This window comes from Musca autumnalis, unplaced genomic scaffold, assembly GCF_047663935.1.
Source record: "Musca autumnalis isolate F117 unplaced genomic scaffold, ASM4766393v1 scaffold_5, whole genome shotgun sequence".
NCBI classification, from domain to species: domain Eukaryota; kingdom Metazoa; phylum Arthropoda; class Insecta; order Diptera; family Muscidae; genus Musca; species Musca autumnalis.
The window spans coordinates 211370684-211391705 of NW_027412088.1; the positions used below are offsets into that span (position 1 = coordinate 211370684).

The 21022-nt window shown below is 33.4% G+C and overlaps 1 protein-coding gene across 10 annotated transcripts in view; it reads right to left on the reverse strand.

Moving 5' to 3' along the window:
* aPKC (protein kinase C iota type) overlaps positions 1 to 19133 on the reverse strand; it is a 46339-nt gene extending 27206 nt beyond the window's left edge. Inside the window, exons 1-4 of one of the 10 annotated variants that reach the window (XM_073992442.1) lie at positions 18583 to 18911; positions 16286 to 16309; positions 15725 to 16229; positions 14263 to 15175 (exon numbers count right to left, since the gene is read on the reverse strand). In XM_073992442.1, coding sequence (XP_073848543.1) covers positions 14263 to 15175; positions 15725 to 16162 — 1351 coding nt within the window. In that variant the 5' untranslated portion in view covers positions 16163 to 16229; positions 16286 to 16309; positions 18583 to 18911. Of the gene's footprint in view, positions 1 to 14262; positions 15200 to 15706; positions 16322 to 18549 lie in introns of all 10 variants that reach the window. The other 9 variants (XM_073992443.1, XM_073992436.1, XM_073992435.1 and 6 more) reach the window with 9 other exon arrangements.
* Positions 19134 to 21022: the final 1889 nt, after the last annotated feature.

A 21022-nucleotide genomic window follows, 5' to 3' on the forward strand; every position in this document is an offset into this window, starting at 1 on the left:
AATTTGTTTTTATCATTTTGACCTTTAAGAACCGTCTCTAAAGAGTTTGTATATTATAGAAAGTTATATGTTGAGATCTAAGGTAATTTTTTGGTAATCGTATTTTGCATGGATTTTGATCGGTTTGAAATCTATAGACCAAAACACAAGAAAAAAATTATAAAATAAATTTGACCTTCGAAATTTATAACATTATACCATATAGCCTTAAGGTCGACTTTGAAATAAATAAATTGCATAAATAACAAGTTAAAAGTCGTTATGTTCATCTTTTTATACCCTCCACCATAAAATATTCTTTATTAAAATGGAATACTTAGTTTCCTTTCCTGTCCTAAATTTTATCTGCAAAAATTTGTCGACCACGGATACCCCTACTAGGTGAAAGGTACCACCTATGGGGATATATCAAAGTGTGGACCTATCTTGAAAATTTTTGGTGGAAAAGTTTTGTAACTGCAAATTACCGGCAGTTCCGTCAAATAATGCACCTAAGACCCTCAAATGCCGAAAAGTCGGGGTCTAGTTATTTTTTTTTTTTTTTTTGACTACAGCAAAATTGCTCGACTCCGACTAGTAGATAATTAGCTAAAATAAATTAACTAAAATACTAAGAATAATAGCTAAATACAAACGAACGTCGCACAGCAATTCTAAAGACAAAGTATTTGTTAATATTATTATTCCTTGAGCATAATCCTGGTTTCAGTTGAATCCTGCAATCGATTTAGAATATTTTTAGCCGGTTCTGTGCAACTGTAGTATCAAATATTTCTCCGCTTGTTTTGAAAAAGCTCTCCTATAAGGATGTTTGGAAGAATAAGTCATCCGGAGTTTTCCAGCTATACAACCGTTATATATGATTTATTGGATTGGATTGCACTACGGTCTAGCGACCCAATGTTATTGAAACCATATTTAATACTAGTGACCGCAAATAATAAGCTTTTTGCTTGAATTCAGAGTTTTGACAGAAAGAACAATGCTTACCTTGACCAATACATCAATCGCCACGTAGTAACAACTCCATTAAATTGTAAAATCACAAATCACAGACTCATATCTGAATAATAAGCCCACTCCTTCACCTCATTTTGAACTTCGTGTATTAAACTATCCAAAAGAAAATGATGTTCATTTAAGTTTCGAATTATTTTAAATATTTTATATGTTTTTTTTTCTTTTCTTTTTAACATACATCCATGGTATAATTCACACATCAAAGTATTGGATAGTGTTTTAGTTTTAATTTTCGATATCTGTTGAATCGAAAAAATTGTTTTTGTAAAGCTGATTTAATTATTTTCCCATTTGGTTTCATTAAAATATTTTTTATGCTTCTGTCCCAATTGAACCTAATTTAAGTTTCCAGAATTGACCCTATCGATTGCAAAGAAGTACTGATATTGCGCTAAATGGATCGCAGGATTTAACAAAAAACTAAAACATGTAATAGGATCAATTATATTAACAAATACTTTGTCTTTATAATTGTTGTACGACTTTCGGTTGGTGCTAAAATTCTTAGTATTTTAGCTAATTTAATTTATAACAGTGCAAACGGGGTTGATTGTTTTCTTATTTCGTGTTTTTAAATAGAATAAAAAATACTTTCTTCATATCCCTTTTTATGTCGGAGGTATAGACCAATAAAATATATTTTATTAGCTGTATGACTTTCGACTGTATATACTATATAGGGTCGCAAATGATTATTTCAATGCATTAGAAACGGAAAAACAAACGTGGAAAAGAACTTCAAATCAAAATCGAGAGGCTCGATTTGCACCATAGACATATGTTCTAATAGACTTGTTTGCTCAGTACAATACCAGGAATTAGAGACGCTATGCTTCCATTAAGGTTTTTTCCTTACATACAAATCACCCCGGCCTAATGTATATTCAGTAGTCACACGCGCAAAGTTTGCGTTAAAGAAAATTGAGATTTTGAGAAAGAGCCCCTCTGTACTTTTTCCTCCACGCTCTCATGACTACTGATATTTTGAAAGACAAACCCTGCAAACATTTGGAAGTTGTTTAAAAAATGTTTTATCAGATTAATCTTCTGTGATTTTTTTCGGCGATATTTTAGCGAGTTTGTATTATTTTTGTTGTTGTATTGTAAAAAAAAAAAAACAAATGAATAAAAAAACGATAGTACGAGGGAATAATATAATATTCTACCGAAGCCCGATCACGCGATTGTTACAAAAATTTGTTATTTGGTTGTATATAATTCCCATATACACTTTCTACATAACTACTATTTATTTTTATATATTTTAGCGAGTTTGTATTATTTTTGTTGTTGTACTGTAAAAAAAACAAATGAATAAAAAAACGATAGTACAAGGGAATAATATAATATTCTACCGAAGCCCGATCACGCGATTGTTACAAAAATTTGTTATTTGGTTGTATATAATTCCCATATACACTTTCTACATAACTACTATTTATTTTTATTTATTTAAAATGTTTATTAAAATGACAAATTATAATTACAAAGCACTAGCAACAAAGGCTATCGGCTTAAAAACATAACTACTACATAACTCTCTCGTATAATATTGTAGGTACCCGCTTGCGCAATGGGCTAGTTCGGCATCGGAAACTCGTCGATTCTCAGCGTTACAGTAACTAGTTCCACTTCTGTCCCCTCACAGTGCAATCAACTGTAAACTTTAACATGGGGATGTCATAGGAGGTAACCAATTGACACTCTATGCATTACCTGTAGGTGGTATTGTACTAGTTCCAGGTTTACAGTCATATACCAGTTTATTTATAAAAAAATAGTCACAACTGACGCTTCGTCGTTTACTTGGGGATATATAGGTGTCAATTGGTTCCCTTCGCATTACTTATGGTTCAATTGTGAACTAGTACCACTTACCTCTAGTATAGGACTATTTAAATTGCGAAAATTGGATTTGCTAGCGGGTAGAGAGAAGAAGAGGGCGATTTGCATATTTCCTTCGTATTCCTTTTTTATACCAGAACAATATGTACGAAGATATTCAGTCCATCAACACTAGCTTCTGTTATTGGATGCTTCATTTGTATTAAAGTTGCGAAGAAAATGTAAATGTGAATTATTTATAGAACTCGTCGTTTAAGTTAAGTTAATTAAGTCGCAACTGACGCCTCCTCGTTTACTTGGGGATAAAAAGGTGACGCATTACTTAGGGGCCAATATTTGTACTAGTACTGATTAGAACTAGTTCTGGACTACTTAAATTGCGACAATTGGAATTTTCGTCGCAAGCGGGTATTGACAAACACAACACATGTTCAGGTTTTGAAGTTTTTAACGCGTATACTGATACTCAATGGACCGATTTTGGCGAGACCCTTACTTTATGTTGGTAATACGCGGAAGATCTTTAAACATCATACGGTTGGCTCGAGGTATTTATCAGTTTAGTGTTGTTATATTACATCAACAATTTACACAAATAAGGTTAATATGTCATGATTTGGCTTTTGGAATAATGGCAGTTGAACTTCTTTGAGCTTTCTGGATCCCTTTTACTGACTCTTAGAATAATGTACTAAATACAAAATAAATAAATAAAATAAAATAAAAAATAAAATAAAAAATAAAATAAAAAATAAAATAAAAATAAAATAAATAAAAAATACTTTCTTCATATCCTTTTTGTGTCGATAGATCAATAAAATATATTTTATTAGCTGTATGACTTTCGACTGTATATCGTCACCATAAATGCCCGAAGACGTAACCGACATGAAAATAGAATTTCGTTTTTTGACGTAATCTGACACATAAAGCTAAAATACATGCTCTAGCAAAATTTCAAGCTTCTACGTTCAAAACCAAAGATGCTATTCAAGAAATGGCATTTCGTAAAATGGGATAATGTTGCAGATTTTGTTGTAATGGAGGATCTCAAAACTAATCACTTCAGCGGTTTTGGTTTCACTACAAATTCCCCTTCGTATATGATCGATAATATCCCATATACTCGCCTTCATAAGATTAATATTCCATAAAAGAGTTTTTAATTTTATAACGTTTTTTGCTTCTCCCGTAAATTTTTGGTTTTGTGGGTTACGTCTTCGGGCATTTATGGTGACGATATACTATATAGGGTCGCAAATGATTATTTCAATGCATTAGAAACGAAAAAAAAACAGACGTGGAAACGAACTTCAAATCAAAATCGAGAGGCTCGATTTGCACCATAGACATATGTTCTAATAGACTTGTTTGCTCAGTACAATACCAGGAATTAGAGACGCTATGCTTCCATTAAGGTTTTTTCCTTACATACAAATCACCCCGGCCTAATGTATATTCAGTAGTCACACGCGCAAAGTTTGCGTTAAAGAAAATTGAGATTTTAAGAAAGAGCCCCTCTGTACTTTTTCCTCCACGCTCTCATGACTACTGATATTTTGAAAGACAAACCCTGCAAACATTTGGAAGTTGTTTAAAAAATATTTTATCAGATTAATCTTCTGTGATTTTTTCCGGCGATATTTTAGCGAGTTTGTATTATTTTTGTTGTTGTATTGAAAAAAAAAAAAAAAAACAAATGAATAAAAAAACGATAGTACAATGGAATAATATAATATTCTACCGAAGCCCGATCACGCGATTGTTACAAAAATTTGTTATTTGGTTGTATATAATTCCCATATACACTTTCTACATAACTACTATTTATTTATTTTTATTTATTTAAAATGTTTATTAAAATGACAAATTATAATAAAATTATAATTACAAAGCACTAGCAACAAAGGCTATCGGCTTAAAAACATAACTACTACATAACTCTCACGTATAATATTGTAGGTATTGACAAACACAACACATGTTCCGGTTTTGAAGTTTTTAACGCGTATACTGACACTCAATGGACCGATTTTGGCGAGACCCTTACTTTATGTTGGTAATACGCGGAAGATCTTTAAACATCTTTTAGACTAATGATGTTCAATGAGATTTCATTTCTAATCATTTTCGCCAATAAATAAACTACAAGTGCCTCTGACTTTGACTGACTGGAGATTAGGGCTGATTTTTAATGTCCTATACTACCACGTTCTACCCTACACCACCACCTATAATCCTATTTAAGAAATCAAAAGAACAGTTAGGCAACAAATGTATTGCAAAAACCGAAATTGTAGAGAATTTCATATTAACTGTTCGTTTATGACAACAAATTATGTAAAAACTATACAATGTTCCGACAAAATAAGTTTATTTGCGATTTGAAATAAATACGGTCAAAAATAAGAATTGCCTTCTACATTGGGGTATCAATAAAAGAATTGCAAAAATTACCAAATCGATGGTTTCTTGGATAATTACCAAGGTTGTGTTCCTTAATGAGTTGTCTATCCACTTTGGACATTCATTGGAGTTTTAATGAGATTAGTTAACCCAAAATACGGTTGGCTCGAGGTATTTATCAGTTTAGTGTTGTTATATTACATCAGCAATTTACACAAATAAGGTTAACATGTCATGATCTGGCTTTTGGAATAATGGTAGTTGAACTTCTTTGAGCTTTCTGGATCCCTTTTACTGACTCTTAGAATAATGTAATAAATACAAAATAAATAAATAAAATATTTCCTAATGAAGTCAGTGAGGATGTCTTTCCAATCATTATTATGTCCGTGAACCCGATTTCGCATAGTATTTTGCATGGTAAAGAATATAGTAACTAAAAATTCGATATTCGATATTAATTTGCATATTTGATGGGTTTTATTGGATTTGGCACACTTTTTGGGACTTATTATGATAGTAGAGGATAATACCTATCCATTTAATAAAAATGAAATCATTCCAATACTATTGATAGAGGTAATAGTGCTCGTTTCAAAATAGGGCAGGAGAGCCTATTTTTCCCCTATACTTTCCAGAGGTATTTTAATGCTTTCAATGCGAAAATCAGAATGTTTTACATTAGTCCATTTTCCGATAATACATATTGGGTGAAATATTTATTCTTTACATACTTGTATGTGGCCGATTTGTCATGGATTATTGTTAATATGGCCCCATGCGTTTTTTATCTGTCTGAAGACCCTCCATGACGACTTTTTTATCAATCAACTTTATTACATTCAATACTGTTAGACCAGTATTATTAAAAGTCATAATGACATACATACTGACTAAATATTTGCAAAAATGATTAGTTTTATAGTACGTACAGCTTTTCCCGTTGCACTACATTTATGGACACCTCAAAGTTGTAGGTACTTCTTATTTCATTATATTATTTGTTATAAATCGAAAATAAACTTTGTATATCACTGTGCGACACGAAAAAAAATTAACCATTTTCTGACACCGCAGCGTGATAAAAGACGAAAAATAAGAAGACACGTGTCCCGGCGTTTCCCCATGTTACTTCGACTTTCGCGGTTATGGGCTCTCATGTTGTCATATGTAATGTCTCATCTCAAAGAATAATAGTTATGAACACATAAAATCGGTTCAACCTCACCTTCATGGTCAAAATCGTTAAGGTCAAATTCCCGTTATAATTGTTTCGCGGATTTTGGTCTATAGATACCAAATCGATCAAAATTGAATCAAACAACCAACTACAAAAATGTACCTTAGATCTCAATAAACAACTTTCTAGAACGGACGAACTCTGTAGAAATGGTACTTTAAGGTCAAAATAGCAAAACAAATGCGCTTTTTATTGTCTTTTTCAGTTTCTGCTCCATAGAAACTAAACCATCCAAAATTCAAGAAACGATAATGTATCAAAAATTTCAGTAAACAACTTTCTGGAACATCCGACCTCTGTATGAACGGTTCTTACTGGTCAAAATAGCAAAAACTTTAGAAAACATTCGATATTTATAATTTTTCCCCGATTCTGGTCAATAGATACCGAACCATTCAAAATTCAAGAACACAAACAACTACTAAAATGCACCTAAGATCACAGTAAACAACTTTCTAGAACATATGAACATTCTAGGAACGGTCCTTCAAGTTCAACTGAAATATCTACTACATTATTGTGGTTAATTGTTTTCTTGAGTTTTGAACAGTTTAGTTTCTATGGAGCAGAAACCGAAAAAAGAGGATAAAAATTGAATTTGTTTTGGCATTTTGGCCTTAAAGAACCATTTCTACAAAGTTCGTCTGGTCTAGAAAGTTATCTATTGAGATCTAAGGTACCCTTGAGATCTAAAGTATTTGGTTGTTTGATTTAATTTTTTGATCTTATGTGTTCATAACTATTATTCTTTGTGTTGAGAGCTGCAACTTTGCTTCCACAAGCAAACCAAAATTCTTAGCTGATTAAAAGATTGATCCCTTTTGTCATCAAGGCCCCAGGTCTTTGTAGCCCATAACTGCTAAAGTCGAAGTAACAGGGAAAAAACGCGGGGACACGTGTCTTCTTATTTTTCGTCTTCTATCACGCTGCGGTGTTAGAATATGGATAATTTTCCATGCCTCGAAAAATTACACACAGTGTAGTTTAACGGAATATTGTTTTGAGGACTAATAGAAATTTGCACAAAAACCCTCTATATGGTTTTACATAATTTGTTGCTATAAACGATCAATTAATATAAAATGTTCTACAATTTTGGTCCTTGCAATGCATTTGTTGCCTAACTGTATATAATCACTTGCCAACGTTTCGTCGGTGTCATGCTTAAGTGTTCCATACGCCATTTCCCCGTTTTGAGATAATCACATTCTAATGTTTGCGTCACAACTGCTTGGAGCTGACTGAAGAAAATATTTATATTTTTGACAAGATATATTAGTAATAGTATATAGAACATCTTTGCCAAAAGTTAGAAAAATATATGTTGGAATAAAATAGTTATAGAGAATTTAGTAGAATTTTTGTCCAATTGTTCCATATCCACAAAATATGCAAAATATTGTAAATCACATGGAACAAAGTGACAAATAAATTTTTCCATCTTTGCCTCCATAAATTCAAACCTTCTAAATCGGAAATTAAAGTTTTGGTTTTTGGAATATATTGTTAAATGCGTAAGTTATTAAAATATTAATTTCATACCTGAAATGAACTTAGCTTTCGGGTCGAAAATTCAGAAAGAGCATACGCGAAACCCCTTGAAACCAAAAAGTCAAAAATGGCGTATGGAACACTTAAACACGACACCGACGATTTCCTTCTGAGGTGTTTCTTTTATGCAAATATTTCATAGAAATTCTTAATGTGTATACAAAATATTTTTCATAAGTAGTCATACAGTTTTAAATGTCTGTTGTTTACGTTTTTCAATTTTCTCTCTAACAAAAGTAGCCATAGAACCGATGTCTTTATGTTTTAGTTAGTTTCTGTATAAACGCCACTTGCAGAGAGAACGGCTGAGTAACACGATTTTATGCGAGTTGTAGAAAATGAACTGAAAATGTGAACGAAGATTAGAACGGAGAACGCATGTGACGACACAATGTTTATCAAAATGAGTTCGTATGGGTTACCACATACTAAAAGAATATTTTTTCCTCGATTATCAAATTTAATTAATTTAGGGTTCTGAGTGTCTAAAAAATGTGTATGGAATCAATACCATATTAGCAGTGCGCCGTTCTCACCCGATAAAAAAAGGTCTATATGGTAGGTAGGCACTCACCTATCAGTCATGCTGTCGGGCCGATGAACCCTTTTTGTATATGTGTGCATGATAAGTGTGTAGCCGAACCTTCAGTCAATTCTCGAAATCTTGAAATTTTCCTGAATTATTTATGAATTAATTTTAAATTCTTCTTTGTTCTTTCACAAACATTTGGTTTGTTCCAGAACTGCAAGAATCTACTATTTTTTTTTCAATAACATAAAGGAAAAAATGTTATCATAGTAAAAAATAGTAGCTTCTTGCAGGTTCTGGAACAGAGCAATTATTATTTGCTTTTGAAAATTGTATATTGACAATTTGAAAATAAACACAATCATGGTTTAATAAGAAAGGTTAGCCAAAGCTTTATGTCAATTTAAATTTTTTCATTCGAGTATCCCTAAAACTTCAAAACAATATAAACAAACTGTGTATGTGTGTGTGGTGTTTGAATAATATGCCAAACAATTTTAAAAACAATCGAATTCAATGATTTTTAAAATTGTTTTTAGACAATTTGTATGGAAGAAATTGGTGAGATTTGCATTGAAACAATCAGTTTATCATATTCACAACTTGATTATGTGGAGAAAACTTAACTCTTCATTCATTTTTCGCGTTTTTTATAAAATGCTGAAAAAATGCATTGTAAATAAACCCACTTGTTGCTTTTATTTTGAAGTTTTAGGAATTCAAGAAAAACAAGGGTTCTATAGATTTTTTTCATTTAAATCTACCTCTTTACTTATACCATGAACACAATTTACCTAGACTAATGGGGATTCATTTTGAAATCAAAACTATTTTGATTTTCTTTTATTTTGTATTTATTACTGGGCTTTGTCGGTCAAGTGTTGTATGAATTAAATAAAACTAATTTATTTCATATTTTGCTCAACGTTTCGTTGGCTTTATTCCAACATCATCAGGAGCTTTTTATTTGAAAATTCTAAGAACAATAAACAATTTCCAATTAGAATTTTTTCATTTGAATATTGTATAAGTCTTTACTTACAATTAGTTGATTTTTACATGTTTTATTTTCATCAGTCTTCAAAAAGTCACGCACACATACATTCTCAAATTTTCGAAAATTTACACATACTGTCAGGCAGACTGATAGATGAGTGCGCTGCATTAAAGCAGATCACTCACTATGAAATTGGTTGCGAAGGCGATGAACTCCTTCTGTACGTGTGGCTTGTGTAGCAAAGGATTCAATCAGCCTTCAATCTGCAATCAAAATCTCAAATTTTCCTCAAAAAAGTGAATAAATTTAATTTTTTTTTTATTTCTTCACAAACACAATTTTCTTTTTCCCAAAATTGTCTTTTGGCAATTTTGAAAATAAACCCTATTCATCGGATTGGCTGGGTTTCATTTTGAAAATCAGAAGAAAATCGACTCTTCGATAACATTTTCGTCGACGATACGTTGACGAAATTTCCGAAATTGTTACATATGTACGACAAGTTGCATGACCATATCTTGCATTGTGTCTTGATGACAAACCCAAAAAAATGCTTAAAAAGCGTGATTTGAAATAATTGTACACATATTTATGCAAATATAGCATTTTCTTTTTGTAATAAATGAAATCCTATAAAAGCCGCATCTCGAATTAATGCCATGTTCAGAGTACGTAAAAATATTTAAATAACATTTGCAATCGTTTCGTTTCGTATTTTCCATAGGAACAATACAAAACGAAACATAACCCTCGTTGGCCGAGCTCGCTGTTTAGTTTTGTTTTGTTCATATTCGTGAGTGCGAACAAAACGAAAAGCGAAAAGTACTCAACTGCACAAGAGCAGATAGAAAACGAAATAGTACTAAACACATGTGAATAAATCAAAAACGTTTGGTGGTTGATAAAATTCACTGTGTTATGCTGATTGGTGGTTGATAAAATTCCTGTGGTATGTTGATGCTATCTTATAGGGTTGTTAAGCAATCACATGTGTGTGTGTCTGAGTGTGTCATTGACAATACGCACGGCAAACGTTTCCCAAAAATACTTCTTGTTTCGGTGGTGAATGAAACAACTCGGCAAAGCATAACCGAAGTTACATTTCCGCAATCGTACGGTTTCCATCTTTTTACATTGAAAAGTTTGTGTTTTTGTTTTGGTTGTGAGAATGAAACGATTCACAGAAGCTGAAAAGTTTGTGGCTTTGTGTGATTGGTACGGGAATCGTTTTGTTTGTTTCCGTTCATTGGCCATGTTCATACCAGCATTTGAATAACGTCGTTCGTTCTCATAATTACGTACACGAATTAACCCGTTCATACGACATGGTACATCATTCATAGCAACATGATTCATATTTTCATAGTTTTTGTTTACTGATTTTAAAGAAAGTTTCAGCCAAAAGACGAGTAAAGTTAATTGATATGAACTGAAAAAATATTTGTCCTTCTTTCAGATATCTATTTAATATTTAATTATATTATTTTCATTCATCTTTTCTATTTTTTATCATAATTTTGGTGTTTTCAGTATATTTTCAAATTTTCCTATTTTAAAAATTGACGAGAGAGAGACCTGCCAAAATAACTTTTTGGTATACAGACTTTCCGGCAGGCATTTGATTTTTGTTTCTAAATTTGTACGCGAATTTGAAACGATGAACAAGAAATGTAAATGCAATGAAAGGGAAGACAAAATTTGCTATGATTTGAATGTATACTAGTCGTTAAACAGTTTACTTTTCATTCATATTTTGCAGTTTTTCTAAAAATGTTTGGGTTTTTAATAAATTTTTAAATTTTGTATTTTTCCTGTCATCATTAATTTATTTCGATAAATTCTCTCATTTGTTAGAGATGGGACATATTTTATCGTCGTTCTGAAAGTAATTTAAATTGAACAATGTACACAAATCGTTGTTCGTTCTCAATATTTTGTATGGGAAATGAAGTCATTACATCGTAATTTGGGGTCGAACAACGAATAGAGAGCGAAACACCGTCAGTCTGAACAAGGCATAAGCAGTTGTTGTTGCTTATAAAATGTGAATTAACTAGAAAAGTGTAAGTTAAAATAAGTAGATTATATTGCATAAAAAATAATTATAATTATTTTTTAGGTGAAGTCAATGGTGGTAAGATTTTAGGATTCATTAGTGGCTGTTTAAAACAATTGTTGATGTTATTTTTGTTCAGAATTCATAAATAAAGGGATTTCACATAGCTGTCTGCAAAATGTCTTCAATGAGTTACCATAGTCTTCAACGATTTGTCAATGTTGTCTTGAAGACACATTCTACTGGGTCCTCAATCATACAAATTCACACACACACACATTCTCATATTTTGAAAAATTTACATATACTATCACAAATTTGGACAATCCAATTTGATAATGATTGCCCCGCTTTAGGGTTAGGTCAAGGTTCATTGCATCATGGGTTAGGTAATATCAAGAAATATTAAAAAATATACACAAGAATGATTGAATGTGGAAATACCCATACATATCTGTAGAGAGAAAGATAAGATTAGATATAACATTTAACACGTTATCAGTAAAGGCTTTTCGAATTTGGGGTTCTGGCGTCGTATTGTATTAGACGATAAAAAGAACAACATACGCCTGGCATCTGCCGCTGCTAGAATTACAACACTAGCTTTTAGAACAACATTTGCTTACAGAGAAAAATTGGAAAAATTAAAATGCAGAAATATCGTTTCATTTTTAATGTTTCAGAAATTTCTTGCAGATTTATTAAGTACATTACAGACAAAACTTTCCAACTTTGTAATTTTTCGGGTCTTAGGTTTTGCCGAAGTGACTGAATGTATAATTTTTTGACAAATCGTATTTCACCGTAGAAACGATTAGTTATTGCATGTATTTATATAAATGTGTTTTAATGGACCAACGAGAATCTAACTAACCATTCCAATGGAATTTCAATACCAATTATTCTTAATTACAGACAAAACTTTCCAAGTTTGTAATTTTTCGGGTCTTAGGTTTTGCCGAAGTGACTGAATGTATAATTTTTTGACAAATCGTATTTCACCGTAGAAACGATTAGTTATTGCATGTATTTATATAAATGTGTTTTAATGGACCAACGAGAATCTAACTAACCATTCCAATGGAATTTCAATACCAACAACTACATAATTTGTTGATACCCAGAAACAAATCCCACCTCAATAAGTAGATGAGCCAACAATAGTAGAACGAACTTAGAAGCTACAAGAATGACAATCCTACAAGGCAGAAGAAAAATATGTACGCAACACATTAAAACATTATACATATTAAACAAGACGTACAAATATGGATCCCCGGCCATTATTGAACTTGCATACAAATGCATGTAGCGTTAATTTTCAATTAATAACAAAAGTATAATAAAAAATATGCAAAATCACTTTGTTCCAATTATAAGACATCCCAGTTGTTCAATAAATAGCAATTGTCTACTTTGGCATAGTTATGTATGTAACTAGTTACTCATTGATCCTAGTTACTTTACATCCAAAAATGGCACACAAAATAGCCTATAGCCTGCTTTTGCCACTGGAAATGGGCTTTCCTGCCTATCATGTCAATTCACTAGTTACAGGTAATGCGGTGTGTAATATATTGACTATTTTATAGACTACCGATGGATAGCGTAATCGACAATGTTTCTCTCTTGTAATCTCTTTTCGACATTATTTCTTTTTTTAACAAAATATATAAAAAATGTTCTGTCATATTGTTTATTCTTAATTAAAAAACGTATTTTGATGCGTTTGTTGTGCAAAAATTTAAGATGCCAAAACAGAACGTGTTACGAGCCAATCATAGAAAGGATGAACAATTTAAAAAGAATATTTATAATATATCTGTGGTAAGTATTGATATCTATCTTGACGGAATACATTATAGCGTCATTTCATTAAACTTGTATACATTTTACTTTTGAATGATCTGAAGGACACACGAGAAAAACATTCCAAGGACCAAATAAACATTAATCGCTGTATCAAGTAGTAACGCTCTTGTTCCAGTATCAAGGATCAATATGAACCTGTCATATCCATAAGTATACAAGATTATATTTTCATTTGTAAAATTGTTGCACACCATGCAATAAAATAAAGCGTGCCTGATGTATACATATATGCATTTAGCCACTTATCTGACTTCAAATTACTAGTAATTTTGGCTATAATTTCTGACTACCGAATTGACTGGTTACTGGTAATGCAATGAAGGGACAAGTGGCTTTCCGAAGACTAACGAATTGACTGGTTACTGGTAATGCAATGAAGAGACAATTGCCTTCACACGACTATCGAATTGGGTGGTTACTGGCAATGCAGTGAGGAGACAATAGACCCGTTCCTATGACATCCCATTTTAAATTCACCAGTCTATAACATTACGAGTAGATTGGGTGGTAACTAGGGGTGTTTACCAGTAGCCAGCAAAATTGCTAGTTATTCCCTAGTTAACCGAACAACTGGGATTCTTCTAGTACATACTCGTATGTGTTAAATAGTTTATGAGGTCCGATAAGAATACTTAATGGGGTTTCACACTGAATGACGAAATTAATAAATACTCCGTCCTATGGCGGAGGGTGCAGCAAAAGAACCAATAACAATTCCCACAAGGGGTACTTTTCTCAAATCATACCTGTTGCATATGCTGGTTCTATTTCTTCTTCAGATTGCATTTGCTGTTGCTGGTGATGAGTCGTTGGCACAGTGGGTATGGGGACTGGTATAGGTAGACGTTCGTAGTGTATACACTCGTGATGGTATTGTTGATGGTGACCATGGCCATTGTGAATAGTACTGAGAGAGCTATTGCGGCCACCGCTGCCACCACTGCCACAACCATTCAGGCCACTGCCAGCGCTTCCGTGCCGAACAATGTGATGATGTTGATGTTGGTGATCGATGCCCATACAAGGGCCGCTGCCGAAAACACTGCCGCCACTGCCACCACCTGAATCGTCTGTAGTTGTGTTATGACATCGGCTTGAACAACGGCCCAAGGAACCACTTCCCCCAGTATGAGAGTGGTGGACACTGGCGCCACCAATGCCAGTCATATGTATATGTCCAATATGTCCACCTGAAGTCATAATGGAACCACAGCCTTGACTCGAGTCCGATCCAGATTCGTGACCAGCACACGGCCCTGCCGATCCGGGCCTAGAACCCATCAAATTCATAGTAGAATGGGGCGGGGTGATCGACGACGACGTTTGCATATAGTGATGGGTATACGGATGAGGATGTGGGACGTCATAGTCGCCTGTATCAACGGCTCCACCCGCCAGCATTCCAACGCTTCCGCTGTTCGAATGTCCCACACTCACCAAATGGCCCGTGCTACCCTGTAGACACCCCATTGAACCATGAGTACTTCCAGACGGTCCTACAGTTCCGTGACTTCCATGATGACTGCCACCACCATGAATGCTACCGTGGGCACTTCCGCTGCGACTGTGCAAGGATACACCGCGAGTCAGGGTGTTGTTAGCCGACTGGATGGACGAAACAACTGCGCCGCGGCACATAATATCCGAAAGTTGATTCGCCTGTATGGTGTCAAAATATTTCGACTATTATAATAAACAAGGACAAGATAATCGGTGATCGGTGATCATGACAACAAATGATGGACCAATGTATTTTTGGAACGTAGGCGCATGGCATAATGTTTAATTTAGCAAGGGATATGTCCAAAGAAACCAAAAAAATGAAAGATACCAAATTAGAGAAAAAATAAGCTGAGTTGACGATGACTAGGCAAAGACAAGAAAACTGGACTCCAGAACTTTTAACGAGATTTCCCTTCTAGAATTCTGACATCCACATACTGTACACATAAATCCACAAAATCAAGTCACTGATCACTCAGGTAGAAAAATTAATGCGAACTTGAAATTACCATCAACGTAACATCAGTTACTTCATTATGTGTGTGTGTGTCATGCATGCATAAGCCGAACTCAATGCGAAAATTCGCTTTAATATGAAATTTGTCAACATATTACAGTTCGGAGACTATTTTCTTGATTTGACTTTAGTAGCGGGAGCAATTAGACATAGTAACAAATAGACAATACCTTAGCATAAGTCCATACCTGTGGACTGTCCAACCGATCCAATGACTGACGTCTGGAAGGATAATCTTGAGCCGCAAAGACTTGTTGTGCTGCAGGACAATTCTTATTAGAATGTTGATGTAGATATTGTTGTGATGACGTCAGAGGGTGAGGAGGTGGCGGCGGCGGAGTAATTGAACCGCAAGGGCTTCCTGGACAAGGACTACCCGGACATGGGCTACTGCAGCGACTACGACAAGTGGGGCTGTAACACAAATTAGCTTGGGCTCCAGATGGTGTATTGGGGCATGTATTTGAGTTTGTTGTTGTCGACGATTGAATCGCGGTCGCAGCTGTTGTCACACAAGGTTCTTCTTCTTGTTGAACCAAATTCACCGGCAATGGTGTAGTCTGAGTATTGCGTCGTGGAGACCTACCGCGGTCTACGGTTGTGGCGCTCCAGTAACCCCAAGCCATGTTGTTTTATTTCTTTTTCGCAATTTGTTTACAATTTTAATAGATCAGAAAGTCAGCGTTCCGTTTTCTAATTAAACGAGTTCTTGTTTATGCATGTTTTATGTATGTCTTAGCTAACCTTACCAAATGTTTGTACAAACAATACCACTGAAATAAAAACTAACGTATTGTTTGTTCCTAACTTGAACCACTTCTTTTATTTTCTTCCTTCGCGCATGAAAAACAATACAATGCAATGTATACATGTACATGTAAGATAAATAAGAAAAAATGAGGTTCCTGTATTAATATTGATTTAAAAAGTATTTGCGATTTTTTGAGTTTTTTTTTTAATGTACAACGATGTTGAACCTTTAGGTCTTATAAACTGTCCCTATAAACTAATACAGAGAATCTAGGCATAATTATTAAGTAGAAAAGGAGAATAGTCATTTAAGACTTGAAATTTTGTATTGATATTGAATCGAATTGGTATACAACTGATGGTACGTTTATATACCTATAACCGGATTTAACAAACCCACTTGGTTTCAAATATCAATTCCATTGCTTATATTTCAAATAAATCCCTACAAAAGGCTGTAATATAAACATGGCCTGAGTTTCAATAATAAGTGTGTCTGCGTACTCGATAATTTGTAATAATTATTACAAATTATTATTGAATGTTGTTTTTTTACACAAATGGTTAGTAATAGAGCAGACTTGAGAATTGATAGACTTGTTTTGACATTTTTATTACTGAGAACTTATAATTTTTACTGAATGAATTTTGTTCAGTAACATTTTGTAGCATTAGCAGTTGTCAAAAGTTTAAAATATTCAAATATTATAACCGTCAATATTAATCAAATTGAAAATTTGTTCTGAATGTTGTCTTTTTACTTCTTTAATTTTTTCCTTTAAAGAGTATGAAATGCTTTACTCTCTAAAAAGAAGTTACTGAGTAATATTTACTGAGAAAGTACAAGGACAGACCTAATATGTTTCGACATAAACTTGTCGATAAAACCTTGATTGCCAAGTTGTGTTGAAACTTCTTGGACAATGGGTACGTATAGTAAATTTTATTCTCTATGTTCAATTTATTTTGAATAAAACGGGAATTAATACATATATAAAATCAGCATTGTATCAGATTGTCTTTCGTTCTGAATTTATTTACCAAGGCGAAATGGGTTATGTTATAAACTGCATTTTAGCAGTTAGTGTCGGAATTGCAACAAAAATTGAGTGCCATCCAAAGTCATATCATCTTCGTCTTTATGCTCTGCTTAAAGGCGGCAATCAAATTCGTTCCATATATAAAAACTGCAAAAAGGGGTCACAAACGACCACATTTATATTTATACGAAAAATCCGACAATCGGCAACGCTGACAGAAACTGCGCGCATTAAGGGATGTAAATTAAGAGGGGGCTGGGAAGTTCAACAAAATGATGAAAGCTTATTAAAAATTCATTTAGCATAGAGGTATTCGTTTGGTATAACATGACTGTGTGTGTAAACGGTTAGAAGGGGTCGAGGGCATTGATGTTTATTAACTACCGTATAGTATATTTAAAAAAACCCTTGAAATATGAATTCTTCATAAGCATAAAGACATTCGCGTGGTTGTTTTTGGGAATCCTTCCTGTTCATGTGTGATTAAATATCGTATTTACAAAATAAATTAAATAATAATTTTTTTAACACTAATAACAGTTTGTAGATTGGCTGGCATCCGCCCTTATATTCGTACTTCAAATCCAGGTTAATATCGCAATTGACGTCAAAACCTCCGAAGCTGCTGACAATAGAGGAGGTAAATTCGTAAACAAAAGATTGGCATGGAACATTGCCCAATAACGCAGAACGGAGAAAATTAGACGAAGAAAAATGCGAACAAAGCAAATGAAAAGTATGTTATTATAATTGCAGAGTATTTTAGGCGTAACAGGGAAAGACATCGCATTATGATAAATTCGATTAGATGAGCACTTGTAGTATAATTTATGCAGATTTATCGGTGTCGGCTGCTGAACATTTACCTCTCGAAGTAAATCGTACAAAATCATACACATTTTTACAAATACTATGTCATACCCTTAACGCTGCAATATATAGGTGCTAAAAGCAAAACTTTCAAACGGGTATAACCTTACATTGCACACTATAAAATTCACATTCTCATATAATCAGATTGTAAAGGCAAATTTAAAAGCTAATTATTTAAATTGTTTAAATAGATTACTCGTAGGTGCAACATACTTTAGAAACAAACCGAAGTGGATTTCAAGTCTAGCAAAACATCTTTGAAGAAAGGAAAAATTAAAGTGGTTCAAGTTTTTGGGTGGAGTTTTTTTTTGGATAAATCTTTTATTGATTTTGATTATATGTACACATACACGACCGTCCGCACAACACGCGTCATTTATTACCTTCTCCGGAGGAAATTACTGTAGTCGCACTCAATTTTTAATGTAGTTAGGCAATCTTCGAGTGAGTCAGTAGTACTCCTTTGTTATACCTTAATTGTTTTAAATTATCTTGTTCACTTTCAAAATAACTAAATTTGTTTTCTGTAATTTCATTCTCCGAAACGTAATCGAATACTAAATCGAACCTTGCAAATACGACTATTTGCTACTAAATGTTGTGCGCGAGTGCTACAATTTTTATGGCAGCCAGTGAAAGAGAACAATCTGTGTTTGAATCAAGGCGAAAACAAACACACATTTTATGTCCGTTTATAATATACAGAAGGATACGACTGGCTGAACTGGAGGAGAATACATGACTTTCCACATTGTTGGCAGGATATCAAGAAATTGAGAAGACAATCTGCCGAAAAACGACATTCAGCAGTACATTTTTCTATGCTCCCAGGCAACAATAACAGCATTGAATTGCAGATTCAATGTCAGTATATTTCGAGAAATTCTTCCCTTGAATTTTGTTCTCAGACATTCCTTTATGGTCTCCCAAAACACACACAAACTCCCTCAGAGAGACACTATTAATATTTTAACAACGAAGAGAACGAAACCCATAAACGGATAAAATACAAAACAAACGACGATGGAAACAATGCACAGTAGCAAATTACCTAAATGACATATAGTTGTGTTGTGATGAACTTCCTGTCATTGCCGGGACGAATTTCTCATAAGCGTAGCGCAAGTTCAGAATAAAATAACAACGCCAGCCGAGAGCTGAAAGGATGGTATTGTTCAAAACATGCAAGGGTGCGAGAGTATAAACAAGCTCTCATTATATAATAAATGAGCGAACAAATATACTGTAAAGGAATTTTAGGTGTTAACGCCAATTGTGGGTGTTTCCACCATAACACCGAAAATCTCTAGTCCTTAGCGAGAGATATAACTCGAATAGCTCTGATGAACTCTTAACATTTTCAACTTATTGATTGATTAATGCAATGTATGTGTATGAAATAATTACATACTTATGTGGCTCACAACAGAACATTTATCCTATAAACCAAACTAACATACAGAAATAGGCTGTAAGAATAGATTTCCATTCCTCTCTATTTTTTACTTTACTTTCTCAATTTTGCCGCAAAAAATTCAAGTCGATCGGACAAAAATTGTTTATTAGTTTAGTTGAATTTTGATCGATTTGATATCTATAGACCAAAAACCAAGAGGTTTGATAGATGAGTTCACAAGAATTATTCTTTAAGACAAGAGCTACAACTTTGTCTTTACGAGTGAACCGAAATTCTGGGGCCTAATTACGACATTCGATTCGATCGAGTATTTGCTCGAGAATGAAAAAATCAAACTATGAAAACCTATGTGTTCTATAAAGAACATTAAGAACTTTTATGGTCTTCTTTCACGCTGTGCTGTCAGAATAAGGTTCATAATTTTCGTTTGGTATAGTATTAATTTAACATTATTAAATCGATATGTTGAAGTCCAAAAAGGTAATACAGTCTAACCTCGATTATCCGTAAACCTCCATTATCCGGGGAAAGAAAAAAATGATTTTTTGTTCATTTTGCACCGGCTAACCCGGAAAATCCTATTAATCCGGGATTATAATGCATTCGATCAAATTTCAATGGACTAAAACAATTCACAAATGAATAATTTTCGAACAGTTTCAATCATTTAAACTTCGCATTAAATTCATAATCGCTCTCATTTATTAATATTTGCAAGAACGCATATTTTTTATTAAAAATATATGAGAAACAATTTTACTACATTATCCGGGAAAATAGATTATCCGTAATGCCGATTATAAATGCCCTAAAAACTAGAGAATTAATTTTTCGGTTAGCCTCAACAAGTATAGTCATCTTCTTGCCGTTTAATTTTGTCACCATTTTTAATGTAAATGCAAGCGTTTTATTTGAGAAATATACTAATGGGGGCTAAGCGAAAAATTACTTCTCTAGTTTTTAGGGCATTTATAAAAAAAAACCCTGTAACTTCATTTTGTTTAATTAATTTTTTATTTTTTACTTTTTAGTAAATAAATTTGTTGACCACTGAGAACCCCATAACCAAATTACAGCCATTTTAGGCCGAAAAAGAAACTTATGAAGACATACCAAAACATGGACCTATGTTCACAATTTTTGGAGGAGAAGTTTCTGTACCATTGGGAACTCCAAATGCCAAATTAAAGCCAGGCTGAAAATGAAGATAAAATCATCAAAATATCTGAAATCGGGTGCTACCGCTATAGGAAAAAATGGACTCGTATTGGTTTTAGTTTCATACTCATGTATTGCCATCCAAATCTTAAAAGTGTGCAAAGTTTTAATTCGATTGGTCAACTGCAACTGTGTGGATAATGAGTTACTAGATTTGAACTAAACAGACACCAAAGAAAGTTAAATAA